This window comes from Alexandromys fortis, unplaced genomic scaffold (genome assembly GCF_014885135.2).
Source record: "Alexandromys fortis isolate MF-2015 unplaced genomic scaffold, M_Fortis_MF-2015_v1.1 scaffold_68, whole genome shotgun sequence".
In the NCBI taxonomy this organism is placed as follows: domain Eukaryota; kingdom Metazoa; phylum Chordata; class Mammalia; order Rodentia; family Cricetidae; genus Alexandromys; species Alexandromys fortis.
Genome location: NW_026067948.1, coordinates 8,454,666 through 8,475,094, shown reverse-complemented (window position 1 = coordinate 8,475,094; position 20,429 = coordinate 8,454,666). Strand labels below are relative to the sequence as shown.

The window sequence follows — 20,429 nt, the reverse complement described above, 5'->3', positions numbered from 1 at the left end:
AGCATTAGTTTTATTAAATATGATCAATAACTTCTTTTCCTGAAAATAAATAGCTCAGCAAAAGAGAAGTCTAATGCCAGGAGATGACAGATTTGGAATGCAAACGTCACTCTCTTTAACATCTGTCTCCCAAATCAAATGTGACCACAGATACACTCACCAATGTTTTCTGTGGGCATCGAGACCCGGGTTGGTTCCAAGAGATTGTCTGCTAGGACAAACGCTCCTTCTTCCAGTGTGTCCAGTAACATCGTGGCTGTGTGTGCCTGCTCAGAGGAATTCATGTGTTTCCAGGAGTCCAAAGCTTCGGGTCTCAGAAGGTTGTCCACTGTGTCAACAATTGCCTGCATCCATTTAAAAATGACCATGAGTTTGGACTGCTTCTGGGGCACCAGGGGACTGTCAATCGCTGACCGGTGACAACTGGGATGTTTGCCTGACATGATTTACTTTTCTTTTATGACTTGAGCAACTGTAAGTATGGACAAGGACTTCAAAATAGCACTAACTGGACATTAGTGAACAGCTGCTGGGCGTTAAGGAGCCTGTGAGAGAGGTGGTTCATTTTTCACTTCTCTGAGCACACTGCAATTGCTGAAGGGGACGTGCAACTCTCAGTAGCAGCTCTGAGGCGAAGGGCTGACTTACAAGTGTGGACACTCACAACTATGACAGTCGCCCTATTTATAGCTTCAAAATTTACGTGTGAAATTAGAAAACACTGGTGTTTCTGCAGGGGGCCAGAATCTACCAGAAATCTCAGTCATAGTGTCTTTGGATGCCAAACTCAAATAAGTCAAACTGCTTTACATTTATTAATAACTGTTGTGCATTTATTAACACTTTGGGGAGAAGGTGGCTTTGAAGCTAACTGCCTACATTTGTGTCCTTCCCATTACCTAGAGAGCTGACAGACACGTGTATTTATATTTATACATTAACTTCTAATGAGCAGGTCTGCTTTTAAAGAAATGAGGAAAAAAGGCAGAATACGGAAAGGCTAGACTGATGATTTAAGAATGGAAATATGCAAGTGTTGCAACCAAGCTGCAAATATTCCTTGAGTGTGGGCTTAATTTATTTCCATGCAAAACAGCATTAAATAGCAATATAACCCAGTAGGCTGGTTCAATGGAGGCAAGCCCTGATGGTCACATGTGCTGTGCTTAAGCTGGGGTGTGCTGTGCCACGGATAGATAGCTGGGCAGCTGAAATCGCTATGTGTGTTTACTGTTCCGCACGCCTATACATAATGTACCAAGGCCAACATATACATTGCTCTGACCTACTGGTAACTGCTGAGGAAAAAGGTCACCCCATATATGAAAAACAACAATAAACTGCTGATTTGAGGCTCTGTACTGAAATGGACAAGGGGGAAAGTCTGAGGTTATTGTCAGAGTAAGATTAATTCGCTTAATCCATCTTAATACCCTCGTTCCGTCTGCCTTGTGAGCCACCACAACTTCCCTGGCAGGTTGAAGGTACTTCCAAGTGAGTTAAAGGTTTTTTTTTTCTTTCTTTCTTTCTAACTAGAGATGGAATAGTCCACAATGCTCACGTGGACATTTCTTCAGCCAGTAACTAGAGTGGAACAGAAACTGGTCTGCTGAGGCCAGATTCATTAGTCACAAGAAATACAGACTGGAGCCTCTGATCTAACTTACAGATGAATCCTCTGTAGCCAAGCAGAAACTTGCTTCATTTGCATAGAGTAAGTCAGCTTCTGATTTGTAATCTAAGGAGGCTTATTAGTCTTGTCGGAAAGGAGAAGCTCATTTGAAACACACTGAAGATGACACTGGTCAGAATTAAGGCCGTATTGAGATGTACCATGTGTACAAGGTCCTCCTGATGGTGCACTTACATGAAGTTGACATGCTTCTTATCTATTACCATTTATGCTTTTTAGGTGGGACCAAGATAATCATCAGCCTAATCATATTCCTGAAGCAGTCTTTTCTTTGCTTGCCAAAGCCTACTCTGGGTTCACTGAGGTATACCTTGGACAACACACTGACTACTACCTTCCACCCATTAGTATCTTAAGGGAAACTTCAGCATTGAATGTGAAAAATTCCTTAGATCTTTATCAGTTGCATCCTCAATCAGATTCCTAAGGGTCTTTAGAACATTACTACCTAAAAAATTGTTTTCCCTCTGCCTTTCTTGTAAAGGGCTCAGGTCCAAAGGTATCGTTTGATAACTAGCGAGATGCTGGTCTTTGTGCCTGCCCATCCCTGACCTTGCCAACCAAGTTAATGAGGCCTCAGTTTCTGAGTAACCTCATTTGCAAAACTCCAAAGTTCTTTGGTTTGTTACTCCACTATGTGAATCCGTCCTTCAGGGTTAGGCTTGTCAGGGTAACGGCTACCTCCTTCTCTGCAACAGCAAGGGGCTTTTAAACTACAGAGCAAACCAAGACACAATAGAACTAGCTTGGCTTACTTGCACAGAGAGCCTCTGCCTGCTGCCTAGCATTTCAGAACACGAGGGAGAAGTGTTGGCCCTAGCACGGAACTGTGTCTTCTGCTCTAGGAGCCCGAAAAGATCTCCCAGCTATCACACAGTGACATCACCACCACAGTGTTCATATTTTATGCCTGGACACCCACACTCAGCACCCTACTTCCAGAAGCAAATTCCCAAAAAGCCAGGACAAAGCCTGATTTATTGAACAGTACACCCCAGAGATCAGAAAGCGGTGACTTTTTACATGCACATAGATTATGCCCATACAGTCTTTGATATGATAAACTGCCAAGAATATATCATAGCTGTTTCAGGTTGTTGAATCCAGAGATGACAAGAGATAACAAAGGGACTACTATGTGCTTCCTTCCAATTCAGAGGAAAATTATTCAATTCTTGTATGTTTTGGATAAATGGGAAAACAGCAAAAAAACAAAAAAATCAGTAAACTCTCATTGGCTTATTCTGAGGCAAGCCAACATTTGTACAGCTGATATGGGGCACATTATATAATTATCAAAGACTGAGAATTCCGAGTCATGCAGCAAGACGGCATAAGCGTGGTAGGCAGCCGGAGGAGGGAAGAAGCAGGGGGACGTCACAGGAAAGATACCTTAAGGTAAGCCCTGCATGTCTTCTCTCGTTTTTGGAGCTTTTAAGTAAAAGAAAAGAAAGTCAGAGGTTAGATTTTATCTGCTGAAAAAAAAAAAAAAAACGAGGAAAGAAGAAGTCCTCAAAAATAAAGCTGGTGTTCCTGAATTCCAAGTTGACTAGCTACAGATCTCCTCTGGGCAACTCCATTCACAGCCAAAGCTGTCTATAGACAGTTCTCAGCTCTATTTTGTTGTGTCATTTGTTAAAAGAGAAAAATACATTTATTTATATATAACTGCTGTTTAAAAAATGATAGGTCACTTATCTGAGACTAACTCTAGATTTGAACTTATAAACATTTGAACATGGATGTAATATAAACACAAGACGGTAAATAGCACTTAGACTTAACTTAGTAAGAAAAACTTAGTGGTGTGATCAACATTCTCCTGAAAATGAATATATCCTTCTCCCTAAAGCTGCCACTAATACCACTGTGTGGCACAACTTTTTTTCAAGCACTTAGAGTTGCATGTTCTCACACAATTCATTAATCATGGACCATAGAATCACTCTAGCCACAGATATTAATTCTATAGAGAGAGTACTGACCACACTCAGATGGATCAAGTCACCATTAACTAAAACCTGTCATAACTGGTGTCACTGAGAACTTTCAGGGAAAGGGCAACATCGCTTCTTTCTCAGTAACTCTTCTTGAGAAATGAGCAAACTGGGAACTCTGGTCTCTAAGTGTGTGTCTGGGCACCTGGCAGCCACATTTTGAAGGGCTGAGAGCTGACACGCACACAGACCCACGTCCTTTAGAGGCAGAGGTCCTACCTTGTTATAACTCCGCCCAGCGGAATCCTTCTCACTAGGTTTCAGCTCCTGCAGCTGAGCATCCAGGATGTCCACCAACTGCTCCATCAGTCTAACGGAGGAGCTCACATCCCCTGCAAACACAGTCCCCTTGGTGTGCTTAGCCAGTTCATTGGCTAGACTTGCGGCATTTTCTCCACTTCTGATCTGAAACGACAATTCGTATTATCTCAGTAAAACTCCCTCTGTCTGTGGCTCTTGGTTCTCTTTAAGCAGCTCTGTTGTGGTGGGGAAAAATTGCAAATATGTCAAAATCTGCAACTAATTGAGACCAATAACTTTCTCTTCATCTAAGAAGATTAAAGGCTTTTAGATCCTTAACACACAAAAGAAATACTTAGCCAGACACAAAAAAAGAAACAACAGGGAAGAGGGGAGACATCCTTTAAATTTTGTTTTCCAGTTGGCTCTCTTTGCCCTGTAACCACTTTCTTGTTATTTAATTTTTTTAAATTTATTCCAGTGTTGCTGATTTTACATCAGATAACAGATAATTCTTGGTGATCCCAACGTCTGTATTTCAAAACAGGTAGAAGGAGGAAAAAAATAAAAGGGTACAACTTTACAATGCAAATCAAGGGAGTGATTTCTAGGCCTTTGTAAGGGTCATTTCTGCTTGTGCTGTAGTCGTATGTGATACAAACATCTGTTTGCATTCTGTGGGCTCAGTTGAAAACTTAATGTTCCTTGATTTATTGGGCCAATACACTATTTGTCTTATGAACATCAAAAGAACCAGAACAAACTAAATGTGAATGAAATTAAACAAGTATGCATTTGTTAAACAGCTTAACACAGAACACAGCATACCCCCAAACAAACAACATTCAAAGACTAGTTTACAGACAAAACTATGCTTTAAAAGAAATAAAAAAAAAACAAAAATAAAAAAAAAACTTTTATGCAGAACAAAGAACCACAGAGCCTGGTTTAACATAGAAAACTAAATTATTTATGTTAGAACTTCAAACCCTCAATCAGCACATGACATCAAAACATTCCAATCCACCTTTTGAGCCAGCTGATTCACCCAGTGAGAGGTGCAGTTGCTAAGATCGGGGCCCTTAGGGTTCCATGTTCCTGTGGAAGCCATGCAGAGATACGAGGCCGTTCCTGCAAGAGATGAAGAAAACAAAAGGGAAACTGAAGCCAGTGTTTTCGGCAAGCTTTCGGGAAACGGGCTCTGATGATCCTAGACCGTGTGTTCAATTTTGAATTAACACTAATAGAAATAGATGGCAATAACAGAGAAAAAGTACCATGCAATGCAAAAGATCATAAACAGTGAGCATAAAGTCAGCATAGAAACACCAGGCACTTAGAGCAAAAGGAACCAAAAAAAGCCTCTGATATTCTTGGGACTCATCCAAAGTGAGTTATAATGAGAAAGACAGCTGTAGGGAAGCCTCACTAGAGGCCTGGGGCAAAAGTCTCAGGTCTGACACAGGTAATGTGAGAGGGAATTCTGGGTCCGATCTTAAGTGACTTTGACAGTTTAAAACCCTTATGTTGTGGGAAGAAACTGTATTTGTAATGTAACAAAATAATGGAATTGGCTATTGTAAACATCTCCTAATGAAACTGCTTCGGTGTCTTTAGAAGCTGCTCAGTAAACTACAAATGCATACATTGTATCGTGTAATATATGGCAGGAAGTACCTCTCGTTCCCTTGGGACAGGGTCGTTCAACCATCATTCCCCTCTGTGTCTGAGGCCACTTTATCCCCTTCGTGTCTAACGCTTCGCAGAATCTCTCTGGCAGGGGAAAAATATTTGTTACAGGAGGAATTTTGGTTGTAGAAACTGCCGGAGGTGGCTTTGTCCCTCGGCTTCCTTCCTGAGGTCCAGCTACTGTGGTGCTCACGGGGCCTCTCTGTGAAGTAGTGCTTGTGGTTGACACTGTGGTTTTGAACAGCTCAGCTGAAGAAGTTATTGTCACAGCTGTGGTAGGCACTATGAAAAAAAGATGAGTGTATTAATCTCAAACACACCCTCGTGCTCACCTACCAGCACACATATGTAAATGTAGGCATGCATACACACACCCCTTCACCCATCCATATGTCCCAAATCAACAAACAGCATTATAATAGGGAAGGAGAAGAAGAAAAAAATCACTACTATTACAATTTATTCATAAGATTAAAAAATGACTGTTAAACCGGTTATAGCTTAGCCCTCGGTGAAATATGACCCCATGGTTTAAGTACAATCTCTTCATAAAGCACAAAACAAAGGAAGGCAGTGCAGGAAAATTCTATTATACAAACATACTTTCAACAAATGCAAAAGATCAAGGGGGAAATAAACCTCTGACAATTATGGATAATTAGGATGATAAAAGATTTGAAGTCACCCACTCCACATCCTGCAGGACAACAGGCACTGGCATCTTTACAGCCAACAGCCATTGTTGCTTGAGGGATTTCTGAGCATGCCCTATTCCATCTAAACCAAAGACAAGTTTGGCACACTATGCTGCTCTGGGTTTGGCGTCTTTACTTTGTGAAGGTGGGGGATGAAGGGCAGAGCTCACCATGGAGTTATGTATCCAGACAGGGGTCAGAACGGATCATGAATTCAAAAACCAACCTTTCATTATCTCACTGACCCTTAGTAGAGAGTATAAAAAAATGCAGAACTACAGTTATACATTTAAGAAAACAAACAAAAAACCCCACAAAACAAACAAACAAAAATATATTTTTAAGGAGTTTTCTTTGTGTGGTTTTCCAATATTGCTATCAAAGAGTTTAATCAAGTAGATTTTATCTCCATTAATAACTAAGTATTGTAAAACCTGTTAGCCAAAATTTACTGCCATTTAAAATTTGTCAGAAAATATCCAAAAGTTTTATTCATATTCACAGATATTACAAATTTATTCTAAAAACCTTATGTATAGGGTGCCTAAAATTTAAAATATACAAGTAATTTATTCTTATATTATAAAAATATTAACATTGTTATGCTCAGGTGAAACTATCTTAGTGAAATCTATCACTAAATAATTAATTTTGTGTTTTACCTATACACAAGAAACAAACTGCAATACTGAGTATTAAAAATATATTCAAACACACTACCATGCTCAATATTTTAGGCTCTGACCTACAAATATTTATGCAACTATGAATAGTTGAGAGCATGCCAAATTAGTAATAAAAGGTATATTTCTGGGGTTTTAGGCATGACAAACTTCTAGTTATCATTACATACACGAAACTTCGGTCCTTCCTTCCTCCTCCTATCTCAGTGAGAAAGCCTTCAGCATGTGTTTTATTTCTAGGCTAAAATGATTGGTCGTGTGAGAGGCGTCTATGTCCATCAGTCAAATCACATGCCTAGCCAGCTGCTGCGGAAAAGTATTCAAAGCTGTCTATCTTTGTCTCTGGAAGTTCCCTCCTGACATCTTGTTAAACCTGTGTAATTTTCTTTTGATTACAATGCAGCCAGGCTTTCGGTGCCTTCTCAATTAACATTTGTCAAAGCATCACAATCTTTAGCAAAACTGTCAGATGACTGCTGCTGACTCGAGTCGTGAAGAGGGAGCGAGGAGCCAGCGGGAACTGAGCACGGGGCAGCACGGCACGGTTTGGAGTTATACCACCGTACGGATCCTGACACCATACTAATCAGAGCACGTAGAATCGCTCCGATCTGCATTAATACCCCAATTACTGAGTGTTAGCTCTGCTTCGGCACAGTGTAAGGCAACGCAAACAACACGCTCTCACTGGACGCATGCAACATGGTGCAGCCATGCAGCCGTGTACTTCCTGTCGAGATATTAAACCATCGGGAGCAACTAGAGTTTGTGGGATTTTTGAAGACAGAAATTTAGTGATACTTCAAGGCAAAAGTCTTTGTATTTAATACTGAAGATATGTTTCTAAAAGTCATTATCTCTTTCCATGAAGAGAGACAAATGTCAGTGGGGCATCTGGCAGTGATAAAAGCTGGGATTTACTCAGCATACATAGCCAGATGTCACGACAACCAACAGTCTGGATCAATAGATCAAATCTTACCACTGCTCCATGATACAGGTACAATTTATCTTTTTACACATGTGGAAATTTGACCATGGAGAAGTCAGGTGACTGATTTAAGGTCACCTGGTTATCCTCTTCAAAGTCTGATCTTACTTTTCTAGGTAAGAGATTGTTCAAAAAGAGAGAAAGGACAGAGCTAGGCAAAGCAATCTGCCCTTGGTCTGGAACAAGGAAAGATCAAACTGCATCGTGAACATAGCAAGAGGTTCAAACGCGGAGACCGTTCTCTGAAGAACAGCACAAAACAGAATTGTAATGTAAATACCAACCCATTTTTACAAGGCTCTGTTCATCAGGACATCCTGGCAAACATTTGGTGGGACGGACTTAGCACTTTGCCTACCATGTATCATTTGAGTGACATCAAAGAATCAGTGCTAATGAACACATCGGCTTGGTACCCAGGAAGACTTTAATGAGCAGAAAACAATTTTCTCTACCATTTACTAACAGTGGAAAGATACTCAGAAAATGTGACATACTGAATGTTTTGTAGACATAAAAAAAAAAAACTGGCTCCTTTGCTGAAACATGTCTTTATGTTACAGAATTTTCAGACTTCTCATAGTCAAGACAAACAAATATTCAGGAAATGACTCACACTGACTAAAGATATACTATTTTGTTGTTAATACTGGGATATCAGAGCTATTGAAAGATTAAGAAATATGAAGTTAAATGGATAGACTGAAGCATTAAAATAGAACCAAAAAGGTTCTTTTTTATTTTTGAGACCATTTCTAGATAGAGGTAAAGAGAAACAATTGGAAATAATTTAAGACAACAAAGAAAATTACTCAAAGGGGAGAACAAAGCTAAATATTCAAATATTATTTTAAAAAGGATCAGAGAAATAATATACTTGTGCCATCAGAAATAGAAAGGCTTGATCTAAAACTGAGAAGATTGTTGGAAGTGATGAGCTAGCAAGGTGAACAATGCACAGAAGAGGAAAAGACGATTTTTCAGCGCTCTTAATACCTTTGGCTACATACAAGGCACAGCTCATAAAACTGCTTCCCCTCCCACCTTTTTTTATTGTTTTGTTTGTTATATACTGTGTAGGTTGTTCTGAAATCCTAGAGGCTTTTCTTCCCAAGAACCCAGTTCATTAAGACTTAAGTATGAATTTTAGCTGCAGAAGACAGTCGCTGTTTTACGGAAAGTGAAGACTCAATTCTTCCGGGTGCTCTGTCCCCTAGCCTTATTCTTTTCTTGAATCTTGCTTCTGGAAAGCTGAATGTGGCTTATTGGTTTGACCTAAATCTATTGACTAGGATAGTTCTGCAAGACCCCACCTCTAGGCATTATATAGAACACACACCTCAGAAGAGAAAGACAGGTCTCTAGAAGCCAAAGAAGATACATTATGAGGAGAGAGAATAAGAATATGGGTCAAACAGCAGCAAGAAAAAAAATTAGGTCAGGTAAAATGTTTTATTACTTAGGGTTTAATAAGGGGTCAATATGAATTTTTATGTTCTGGGAATATGGAAGAATGGCTGACTATTTGGGAAGATAAAGCACTGTCATGGGGAGTCTCACTTGGTGCACATCTCATTGTCAAACTAGTGAGGACTCTCTCTGAGAAACACCTAAATCACCAAAGCCTTCTGGACTGGAATTGCACCACAAAATGCACTAGCGCAGAGATCGCATGTGGGAAAGCCACTGTTACCTATTCTCGTATCTAATGCTATGTTCTGAGACAAGGTGGGTCACTGTGCTATGGTAAAAGGAGTCTATACTCAATGACTACACCTCTATGCTACACCATTCTCAACCCTTCCACTATTGCCTCAATAGCAATTAGTAGCTGTTAAGGCATTCCCTCCCTCCCTCTTTTTGTCCTCCTAGTAAGGGAGAAAGATTTACTGCCACACAAAACAAATGTAACAGTTGTCAAGGTGAAGCAGTATACAAAAAAAGTGAACCAGGGATCAATACAATTTTAACCAATGCCTGAAGCTAGTCAATGCCTTAAAGTCTGCCTTTTGCAAGGCCGAAGGATGAAAACAGAAGCATTGTAGTACCTTTTAGAAAAATTAAGATGCATGAAGCATCCCAAACAGCTAGCCTCTAGAGCAAACAGACATCACATACTTTAAAACAAATGATTCTAAGAGGCTATCAGTAAAGATTTATGCTGTTAAAGGAGACTTAGCTCCTGAAAATTTAACAACAGATTTTACAACCACATTTTTAAACCATGACTCTCCAGGCACACATGATTCATCAGTATGCCGCCAGTGGTCTTTCTTTAAAGTAGAACTCAACGCGTATTTGGTACTCTATGAAGACTCAGATTTGAAATTCAATTATAGGCAGCTCTTCTTTCCACTTTCAGGGTCTGGGCCGTATGACAATATTTAGAACCTATTAAGGACACATCTAAAGAGAAGTGTTAGTGTGTTAGTGAGTGTGAATATCTCTACCTTCAGCGCCTTAGCAGATGGGTGTGTTTCACCTTGGTGTAAAGATTAATTTCATTACTTCACAAGTTTTTCAGTTTTAAAATTTTTGATTCCCTTCTAAAGGTAAAAATTACAATGGACTCAGGGAATGAAACATTAATTTATACCATAAACCTAAAAACATTATTCATTTGAAAAGACACCATTAGTACACACTCTACGATAATCATTAACAAGTTACTCTTTTATCCTGAGTGTGTAGTAATCTCTTTGTAAATAAAATATTAACACTATTATACCCAAAATCCATTTCTCATAGAACTGAATCACTTGATAAATCAAATTATATTTCGAAATCTTAACTCTGCTTTCCTAAATAATTCTCCTTTCTTGAATATACTTAAGGTTCCCCTATAATATAAGTCAATAAAATGCTAGCAGACTTATCACAGCTCATTTGGACACATATAAAACACATAGTTTATTAGGAAATGAAAATGGGCAATTCTTACATGATGCAAGAGGAAGAAATTTGAAGGCGTCCTCTCCTACCCAGACCACAGATGTCAAAACTCCTGAACATGTGACCCTGGCTTTGAGTGTCAAACCTAGGCATTCTCTTGGGACATCCTAACACACATTTCCCTTAACCACTGGTGCCAAGAAGTTTAAAAGTCTGTGAAAGCACTGTAATCAGCTCAGAATACAGGTAAGGAAAAAAATCATTAATGGGTTTGTAGGAATTACTTTATGTTTAGCAATGAAAGACAACACTCAGCAATGCAATGACTTCATTTCTTGAAGTCAACATGCAACTCAACAAATTGAGCAAAAGAAAACTGTGCAGAACAGGGCTGCAGAATAGATCATCCCTTGTGATCTAACTGTGAAGAAGAAAAACGTGGGGAAAACTCAGAAGTCTTCTGAAAGTAAATAGTACAAACCACAGTGAGCTGAGGTCAAACATTCTTACCTTGGGCAGGGTCAGGTGGACCAAACTCCAGAGAATATCGTAAGATAAAGTTATTATTCCACACGTAGAGCTGGTTGTCTCTTGGATTGTAGTCCACTGCAGCGATATACTGATACTGGTTGGGGAAAGGAACATCCACGTATTCTCCCCGGCTTAGGCGAGTGTTATAAATGTAATCAATCGTGTTCTTGCCTGCTTCACTTTCATTGTCTTGGTACACTGACCTGACCACATAGAGAACTCCACATATCATGAAAGCATTGGACGCGGCACGCTTGTCATATACCGTCTCCCATGTTGCTTCGAATCGAAGAGTGTATGGATTTAGCTGGCTAATTACTATCATCCCATTGTTCTGCTCGGTGGCGTAAATGACCCACAAGCCATTTTCATCCACTGCCAGGTCAATATCCGTCTTCCCGCCCCATCGGTAGGGCGATGTATCATGGTAGTTGGCGTAGTTGATTATGGCCTCACCACTCTTAATTCTAGTCCTCAAGTCAAATTTCACAATATTTCTCGTTCTCTCTTTGTTAAAGAAGACAGCTCCGTCATATACCACAAAGCCAGTACCGTCTACTCGGTTTGGAAGTTTGTATGTTGTTGTCTGGCGGCTGTTTTGAAAATCTTCTAAAGAAGCATATTCTATTAAAGTATCAGTGCGGTAGGGAGTCCAGGGCATAAAATAAATTTTATCTGCAGCCTGAAGAGGGTCCTTGCACCAAGCACCAGCCTTTTGCTCAGCTTCATATATAGATGGTGAGTCCACAATGGCTTTCAAGGTCCCAGGACACACAAAGACTAGTAGCCACAGAGAAAAGACAAGAAGTTATTTTTTTTAAAAAGATACAAGCTATCACACATTTTATTGAACTTAAATCAAAAGAGGAAAATTCATTTCGTACAGCATTCAGTTTTTACAAGTTTATATTTTATCCGCATTAGCCTTGTTTTCCCAAGATTTTCTAATCGAAGTACCAGTGTACAGAGCAGCTGGCATTCATTTTCTCAAACAGAAACCGAAAATTAAGATCACTCATAACTAAGATAAAATTTAGATTTCTGAATTGCGATTTTATCTGATAATTTGGTAATGCATGCATCAAAACTTGGAGCCTGTGCTTGAGAGTGAATAAGTATTCTATCCCAACCCATACATTATGACTTCTAATCCCTCACACCTTTGACACCTCCCACGAAATAAGGCTAATAAAACAGACCACTCAATGCAAAGACTTATTTTCAGCTTTTTTTTTTTTTATAGAAGTTACAGGTGCTTCGAATTGGAGACTATAAATTTTAGGAAAATGCAGTCGGGAGCAGAGAAAAGTCAACACAAGGGAAGCATAATGAGATGACCAGGAGACCCTGTAACCATGGCATGCTACGGAGAGGGTTCTGGAAGCCAGGCAAGATGACACTTCAATAACAAGAAAATATCCAAGGGTGTCAGAGAGAGTGAGAGAGAGAGAGACAGAGGGTAGAAAAGAAACAGAAAGGGCATCTCCCCTTCGCCGACTTCAGAATTTTACCCCATCGCCAGATCAGCAGCCATACAATGTCATTGTGGACAGCTGCCGCCTTTATGAGGTGCAATATGAGGTCCTGCCGGTCATTTTCATACAGGAGTGTTGCAGGGAAGGGGGAGGGAGGAGGGTCACATCCATAAGGCACATAACAGGGAGCTGGGGTTGAGACTGGACATTATTTACCTTTTTGCTCCACTTCTATTTTAAGCATCGGAAGAAAAATGAAAAAAAAAGTGCAAGGAAAAAAAGAAAAAAAGATTAAAAATAAATTGACTATTATTAGTCTAAGATTGAATTCGTAATAGATGCTAAACACAGGAAGAATAAGGAAGCTGTACTACTTTGGATAAAGAGAAACACACAGGAGAACCTAGCAGGAGAGAGATTCTAAAGTTACATGAAAGAACACGGATCAATCATTTTAGTAGATTAAGGAGGCAAGACAAATAAGTTGGCATGCTGCTTCACTTAGTGTGCCTTAATAAATAATGAAACTCTTCACTAATGTAAGCTAAACAGACTCTTGCCTTGCCAAAGCCACCCCACGTTCTGAGCGAGGTTTCCTTTCTATATGCGCACCACAGACATAGAAGCATGCGCAGGTGCGTCATCTCCACTTGGTCTGTGTGAGCTTAATTATCAAGCTGATTCATTACATAAGCACGGAAGGAAAATGTATTTGTGAGACTGACAACTTGACTTTGGAGTTTGAGTCAAGTTTAATAGATATCGAGATGGCTACACTTCCCCAAATATATTTAGGTGAGAAGTAACTGCATAGTCATGCATCTATCTAGTATATTTCAATTATTTCCCATTTTTACAAAAATACATCTTAACCATTTAACAAAATGCCCCCCCTTCCAGAAATATATAAATCTCCCCTCACCCAGTAGGGATTTTAAAGGGGTAGATAAGGTCCATTAAGTATTAGCAAATTTACTTAAGGTTACGTATACATTACAAAATCCCATAAAATTACATTTATAATATGCATTATAAAACTTGCAATATTAAGTCTATTAAATAAAAAGTAAGCAAAATACATACAAGGGAAAAGCAAGCACAGGTGGCAGGGAGGAAAAGGAAGAAAGAATCATGATTAGCTCATTATGACATTGTTTTCCACCATTGTTATTAACATCAAAAGCAAGTTAGCATGCAACAACTGCCATACCCAGCACTCACACCAAGGATCTTGACCCACAGACCCCATAAGAGGGAAAGGCTTGCACAGGGTAGACCTGGCCCAGGCAGGACATAGGAGTGATAGGGAGTAACCCTATGTGGTTATGGAAGTGGACGACGCACCAAGGAAGGTGCAATAAGATCCTAGTTGACACGTAGTCTCCTACAATGGGGACCCACACAGTGCAACTCTGAGATTCAGTGTGGCCTGGCTATTAAAAACCGACTCCAATGATTCTGTGTTTCCTCTTCTTCCCTTTCAAAAGGCACCCGTCTGTGACTAGTGATGATTCAGAGTGGAGTTGCACATTTTATTACAATCTCAGCTTGATTACATATTTTTTTAGAAGTATAATTATTCATCAAGATAAAACAGTGACCTTCTGGAACTCCTTTGAGAGAAACATCACACAAATATTTTTTTTTAAAGAATTGCCATAGTAACAGCATATAATTTCTAAATTAAGCTACAACCTGCTTAACCAACAAGGTCTGTATAAGCACTTTCAGAGAACACACTTGTTCTGATTGGTGTGCTTCTCGCTGTACGAGGGGAAGGCAGGACAAGTGCAGTGTGCTGTTTTGGAAGCAACACTGTCTCTGTGGCTCGTGGACGTAACATCACTCCTCCAAAAGGAGCACACGGTACCTGCTCAGAATCAATAATGGACAGGCACAGTGGAAGGAGGAGAAAAAGACAGAGCATTCGTGCTGAGGATGCTCACACTGCATTTATAGACAGCTATATCGTTCCTTGAGGAAACAATAATTTTATTCACATAAAGCAATTAGGGATAACGGGTAGGAATAATACTTCATGCAATGCTTACTTATTACAAAGGAACTTTGAAGTCAGTTCCGTGAAAAGATTAAGGAAAATGCATTCTGTGCTGTCCACTCACTGAAGATCACTGGGTTATTTTTATTTCACAGAGTAAAATTATAGTGCAGTTACTGGGCAAAACATAAACAGAAATTACTTAATTTATTTATGATTTGAACCATACCATGTAAAGGGAAAGAGAATTGTTATGAATTTTATACAACTTGAAATTCAAATGAAAATTACATCCAAAGGCAAATTTTTTAAGAAAAATAAAACCTTTGATGATTGATCTTTAAAAGAAAAATAAAATCTCCATAAGGAATTTTATAAAATTAAAACGTGTAGGTATCTGTCATATCAGCCAAAATTCTGTCTACCAGGGATATAAAAATACAATAAAATTAACAATAATCTGCATTCATAATCACATGCCAAATATATGCAAATAGTCTTAGCAGACCCTATGAATTAATTTATAAGGATATATTTAATATTCTATGAACCAAACACACAAGTACACACCCATCAACATCAGCAGAGGACTCCATGGATGTACAAGACAGAAAATGAACCCAGATTGACTACACCTACATACTCTGTATCTGAAGTGACACACTATTTCGTTTGAAATAATCTCACATTTATTCACTGATAGCAATTTAATTCATCGACATGAATGCAATTTACTCATCAAATGAGAGAACGTGTAGGTAGCATTAGGATAAAATCCTTCTATACTGTGGCAATTTGAAATAAGTAGGCACAAGGTGGAAGAGAAATGCCTGCTTATAAGATGGGAACTCAAGTCTGAACAATCCCTTTTTTCTCCAAGGTCCCTAATGACTCTTTAATGTACAGTTACATGCTGTAATACCTGCATCCAGTACACAATAAAAAATGCCTTGCATGTGCACGATTTCGACACGGATGCTACCCGGACAAATGAAAAAGGGCACATGTAATATACCTGCCTGTTTACAAAATAAACTGACCAGTGGCATTTCTAATGTTCTATGCTGAGTGCATTTATTGCCATGTTTTCTGAAGTCATGGAAAGTCTTTGGCATCATTTAGAACAGGATGGTGCACTTTGGAGTATATGAAGTTCCTGAAGGATTTATTATGGATAGAGACTGGCATTAAGCCAAGTGGTAAGGCGTACACAATAAACCTTATATGACAGAGACTTTTTTTTAGTCTAAGTAATGTGAGAAATGGGTGTGTAAAAGCTATGGAAAAGCAAATACGTTGTTAAGATAAGGAATGGTCCAAGCTGGGCCCTTAAAAATGAATGTGAGGAGAGGTTATCACAGAAAGGAGCATAAGGAAAAAGAAGAGGGGAGAATGGGGAGCAATGAGGATATGTAAGATTAGAATAGCCCAAGAACACTCTGCATTACATTTTAACATGAGCTACAATCGCGTGGTTTATAGTGTGTCACTACCGTACGGTATATAGGAATAAGAACCACTTCTACTCTCCAAAGAGGAAAAAGGTCATAGACTTAGTTCTGCCTCTTGCAAACATCTAGAAAAGCAACAGCAAATTAATTACTGGGTTTACTTTTTATTTTGAAGGACAAAAACTAAATTAAAAAAAAAGGCAAATACTTCTCTGAGTACAGCTATTTGTAAGTTTAGTGCACAATACACATTACTTCTGGAGAACTGAAAAGTAAAATTTTGAAAGTTAGATGTTCCAGAAGATATCCACATTTTCTTTTCTTTAAACAGCGCAAGGAATTACTTAAGAGTCTGAAAGTAATATTTGCTTAACACTGTCCTTGGTGTCTTAGACTAGGTTACAGGGACCGGGTTGCAGAAAGACACAATTCTTGACAGCTCTGACTGATTCCACTGTTTGGGAATGGATGCTGTATTCCTTGTCTAATTTGAGGACAGAAACCAGGCTGAATTCAAGGGAGAGGGACTTCGTGAAACAAAAATTTTGGTTAGCTCAAAAGAATACAGTGTTCCTCGCGTGGCACAGGAGAGAGATTAAGTAAAGCCACCGCACTACACAGGAGCAATGCTTTAAGAGACCGGCTCACTCTGGGGCTTCCAATCCTACAAATGGTACAGAAGATACTGAAAACACAAAGCGCATCCGTTTCACGTAACACAGGAACACAGAGCAGGGACGAGAAGAGAAAGATCATCTGTGTTTGGCCTTTAACTGACACCACACACGCACAGAATCAATTTATGGGAATTGTGGCTGAGAGGACAGAGCATCTCTTCACAGTATACGCTACAATGTGTCGTCACCTTCATGTAATCAGAATTTGGCCTTTTGGGGTTTCTATGTTGAGATGGGGGTCTTCCTGTGGTGCCCAGGATGGTCTCAATCATCCTGACGACTCTGCCTACAAGGAGCTGGGACTACAGACACACATATGAAAACATCCAGCTCTAACTTTGGCACGTTTTGGTTGTTGTTTAGATTTAAAGTATAGAAAAGTTTCTGAAACTAGCAAAAGTATTAAGCTAACACTGGTACTTCAACTGTCTCTGCACTCTTGTGACAGTAATGTTTCATTTAACTTAAGAAAAGGAAAAGAGAAAAACATCACTTCTAAACTACCTTGTGATAATTAGGCAATATACTCAAAACTTCTAGGTTGTCTAAACTACGAAGGCATTTTCTCCCCTATCCAATGTATGACATATAATTGAGAAGTATGCATTCTGAGACCTGAAGGAACATACTGACACCTACTTAGAAAATTTCCAGTTAGAAAAAGTCCTCCTGCAAGATGGTAAACATGGTGCTTACAGTTAAAAGTAGAAACAGGTACAAGACGTTTGAATGATTTTTCTGTACTCTTGGCTTTGTTTTAAGCATTAAAACTTCCTCACCAAATCTGGTAAAAAGAATTGCTTCCTTCCAGGACACAGAAGAAAGGGAAGAGCTCTTGCCTCAGTTCCTGTTCTGGTAGCTTTTACCAAGCACTCTTGTTACCACGACAGCAGGTAGCCATTCAAATGCTTCACTATTAGAACGGAAGTCAATTCCTTCTTCAGAACACTGCGAGCCAAACCAATTTGTCAGCAACTGGTATTGGGCAAAAGTACAGATTTCTATCTGCCCTATTGAATAGCTAATTCAAGTTTGTTTTCTGGAAAAACACTAGCCTTAAAAGCCAAACACTTAAGAACACAGACAGACACTTGGCCAGCATCACACTATGGCTTCCTTCCACACTTCATGAAACTAATTGGAGTCCCGAGTCTGGGAGCGCTTTGCATGCATAATGGTTTTGTAGGCCGTAAACATACGCTTCTTTCACATGTGTAGTCTTTCAGCTCCAACAAGGAACGCTGGAGGAAGGAGAAAAATACAAACTTCATACTTACTGTAAGGGACACATTCATATTGAACTTCAAGGTATTTGTAAGTGCCGGGACATGGGTCAGGAAATACATCTGACCCGGTAACTACTACACACTGCGTTCGATTGTTGCACCTGGAAAACAGAATCAACCAAGCCTATGAAACAGTGCGCTTATTGTTTACTTGAGAAATATAATATAGAACTTAGTCATGAACCAACAAATGCAGATGAAATAAGATGACATTATCAAACCCTTATTTTCTTGGCTTTTAACTTCTGTATCAAGGGTCACACTAAATTGTAAGTAAAAGTAAAAAGAAAATTGTTAATGGTTTTCAAATATACTATTATGTTTTAATTTTGTCATATCCAATAGGTCCTAGGAGACAAAACAACCAGGACACTTGATAACATATTCAAGAATTAAACCTTACACCCAGAAAAGGCACCATCAAACCCAGGGCCGTAAGCGGAACAGCTAAGCAGGAACTTGTTACAACACACCGAAACACATGCAGACCCAGATTTCAGCCTCTCTGTCCAGTTTCTGCTATGTGTTCTAACCCAGGCACTGTCTACACCCATGAACACGAGGCATTTGCTAGCACTTCCCACCTTACATGTGGAGGCCTGCATAATGACAGAGGCACTAAAACCGTCCAGCAGAGTGCCTGGAGCACCGTGAATGTCTATGCGCTCTTGCGGCTTTTCACAGACGCTATGATTCTGTCCGTGGTGTGACTGTGTACCGGGATGTTCTGAAGGCTAATATTAAAGGTGATGCCATGAACACAATGCCTAAATTGTCTTATATATTACTGTGTGGAAGTATTCACTTTGTTGTTGTCGCTGTCATTGGGTCAGCAAGGATACTGGAATTAAGCTGGTATTCCAGGCAGAATGGTGCCTGAGTTATATAAATGGGCCCAGATGGTCTTCTCTTAAGCTTTGTAAAAGCCAGAACTATTTCTTTTATAATTTGATTTGATTACAGCCCAGTGGAATGGAATGTTTGCAGGGGTTTCATTACACTTCTTGATAGTATATACATTAAGAAGGCAAAGCAAGCAGAACCAGGGCATTATTACAAAATTTATTCAACAATTTGAATACCAAATATTCTATGGTGCATAAAATAACCGAAGTATAAAATAGCGCCATAGAGCAGTCTGGGAAAAGCAGACCCGCTCCCAGCACAGGAATCCTGGGATGGTGGGAGCAGAGTCATACTAACGAGGGAGACATGCTAAGTCACGCACAATGGTACCGCTGCAACTCAAAACCCCAGAGAGCTGTCCTGAAGAGAAGGAAAGCAGAAAAGATCTACGGGATTAAATGGCTACAGTTTCTAATTTAAAATATATTACAGTGAATTTCAGTGACTCCACAATATTGAGTGAATTGTACCCGAGATGGAAATAATGCACTGCAAACATTAAACCAGTTAGCTTTGATCTCCATCAGTCCCTGAGACAATACGGCATTTTGTTGGTAAGACGTCCTGTCCCATGAATTTGGATGATGTAAATGGTTCATCTCATACAACATAGGGCTTTGTTGTGTCCTTTTTCTTTCCTCCCACCTGCCCCCAATCATTTGAAGAAACTGCCTATGGTTCACCACTTAATAAAATGAATTATTTTAACATAAATCACAGAAACAATTTTGTATTGTAAAATTTAAAATGAAGGGTGGATTTGCTATTTCTCAATAGTTCAGTATCTTGTGTTTCGACCCCTACAGAAAAACAATTCTGACATTTCATTTCTTTTCATTCCTGGTTTAGCAGTAAGAAATTTCAGTGCTTCTTAAACCTCACTTGATCTTCCAGGTGTCCTCAGACCTATGCTGGTCCCTGGAAAACACTCAAGTGTTGGATGCCTTTTCTTGTACTTATTCATATCTACAGGGACTGTCCTTATGTTTCGTGTTCTGGCCTCTCAGAAAGCAAGAAAAGCCAACCACTACATGCTTAACACCTCTTTCACATTCCCCAGCATGTATATTTCATAATCACTCAAACATAGTTTGCTATTTATTTTACAAGGGCTTGAAACATACTTGTAGAAAATGCATAAAATAATAAATCGGTTAGTGAATGAACTTTACATACAGCATTACTTCCCCCTTTTTATTGAGGGTTTTTTTTTTTTTTTTTCAC

The 20,429-nt window shown here is 39.3% G+C and overlaps 1 protein-coding gene across 14 annotated transcripts in view; it reads right to left on the bottom strand.

Moving 5' to 3' along the window:
• The window catches only part of Adgrl2 (adhesion G protein-coupled receptor L2), a 256,854-nt gene that overhangs the window by 33,547 nt on the left and 202,878 nt on the right, over window positions 1–20,429 (bottom strand). For 10 of the 14 annotated variants that reach the window (XM_050149429.1, XM_050149430.1, XM_050149425.1 and 7 more), the window contains 7 exons: window positions 18,291–18,400; window positions 11,391–12,191; window positions 5,608–5,901; window positions 4,958–5,061; window positions 3,910–4,095; window positions 3,086–3,124; window positions 161–344 (listed from right to left, as the gene is read on the bottom strand). In XM_050149429.1, the coding sequence (XP_050005386.1) occupies window positions 161–344; window positions 3,086–3,124; window positions 3,910–4,095; window positions 4,958–5,061; window positions 5,608–5,901; window positions 11,391–12,191; window positions 18,291–18,400 (1,718 nt within the window). The remainder of the gene's footprint in view (window positions 1–160; window positions 345–3,085; window positions 3,125–3,909; window positions 4,096–4,957; window positions 5,062–5,607; window positions 5,902–11,390; window positions 12,192–18,290; window positions 18,401–20,429) is intronic. The other 4 variants (XM_050149436.1, XM_050149431.1, XM_050149432.1 and 1 more) reach the window with 3 other exon arrangements.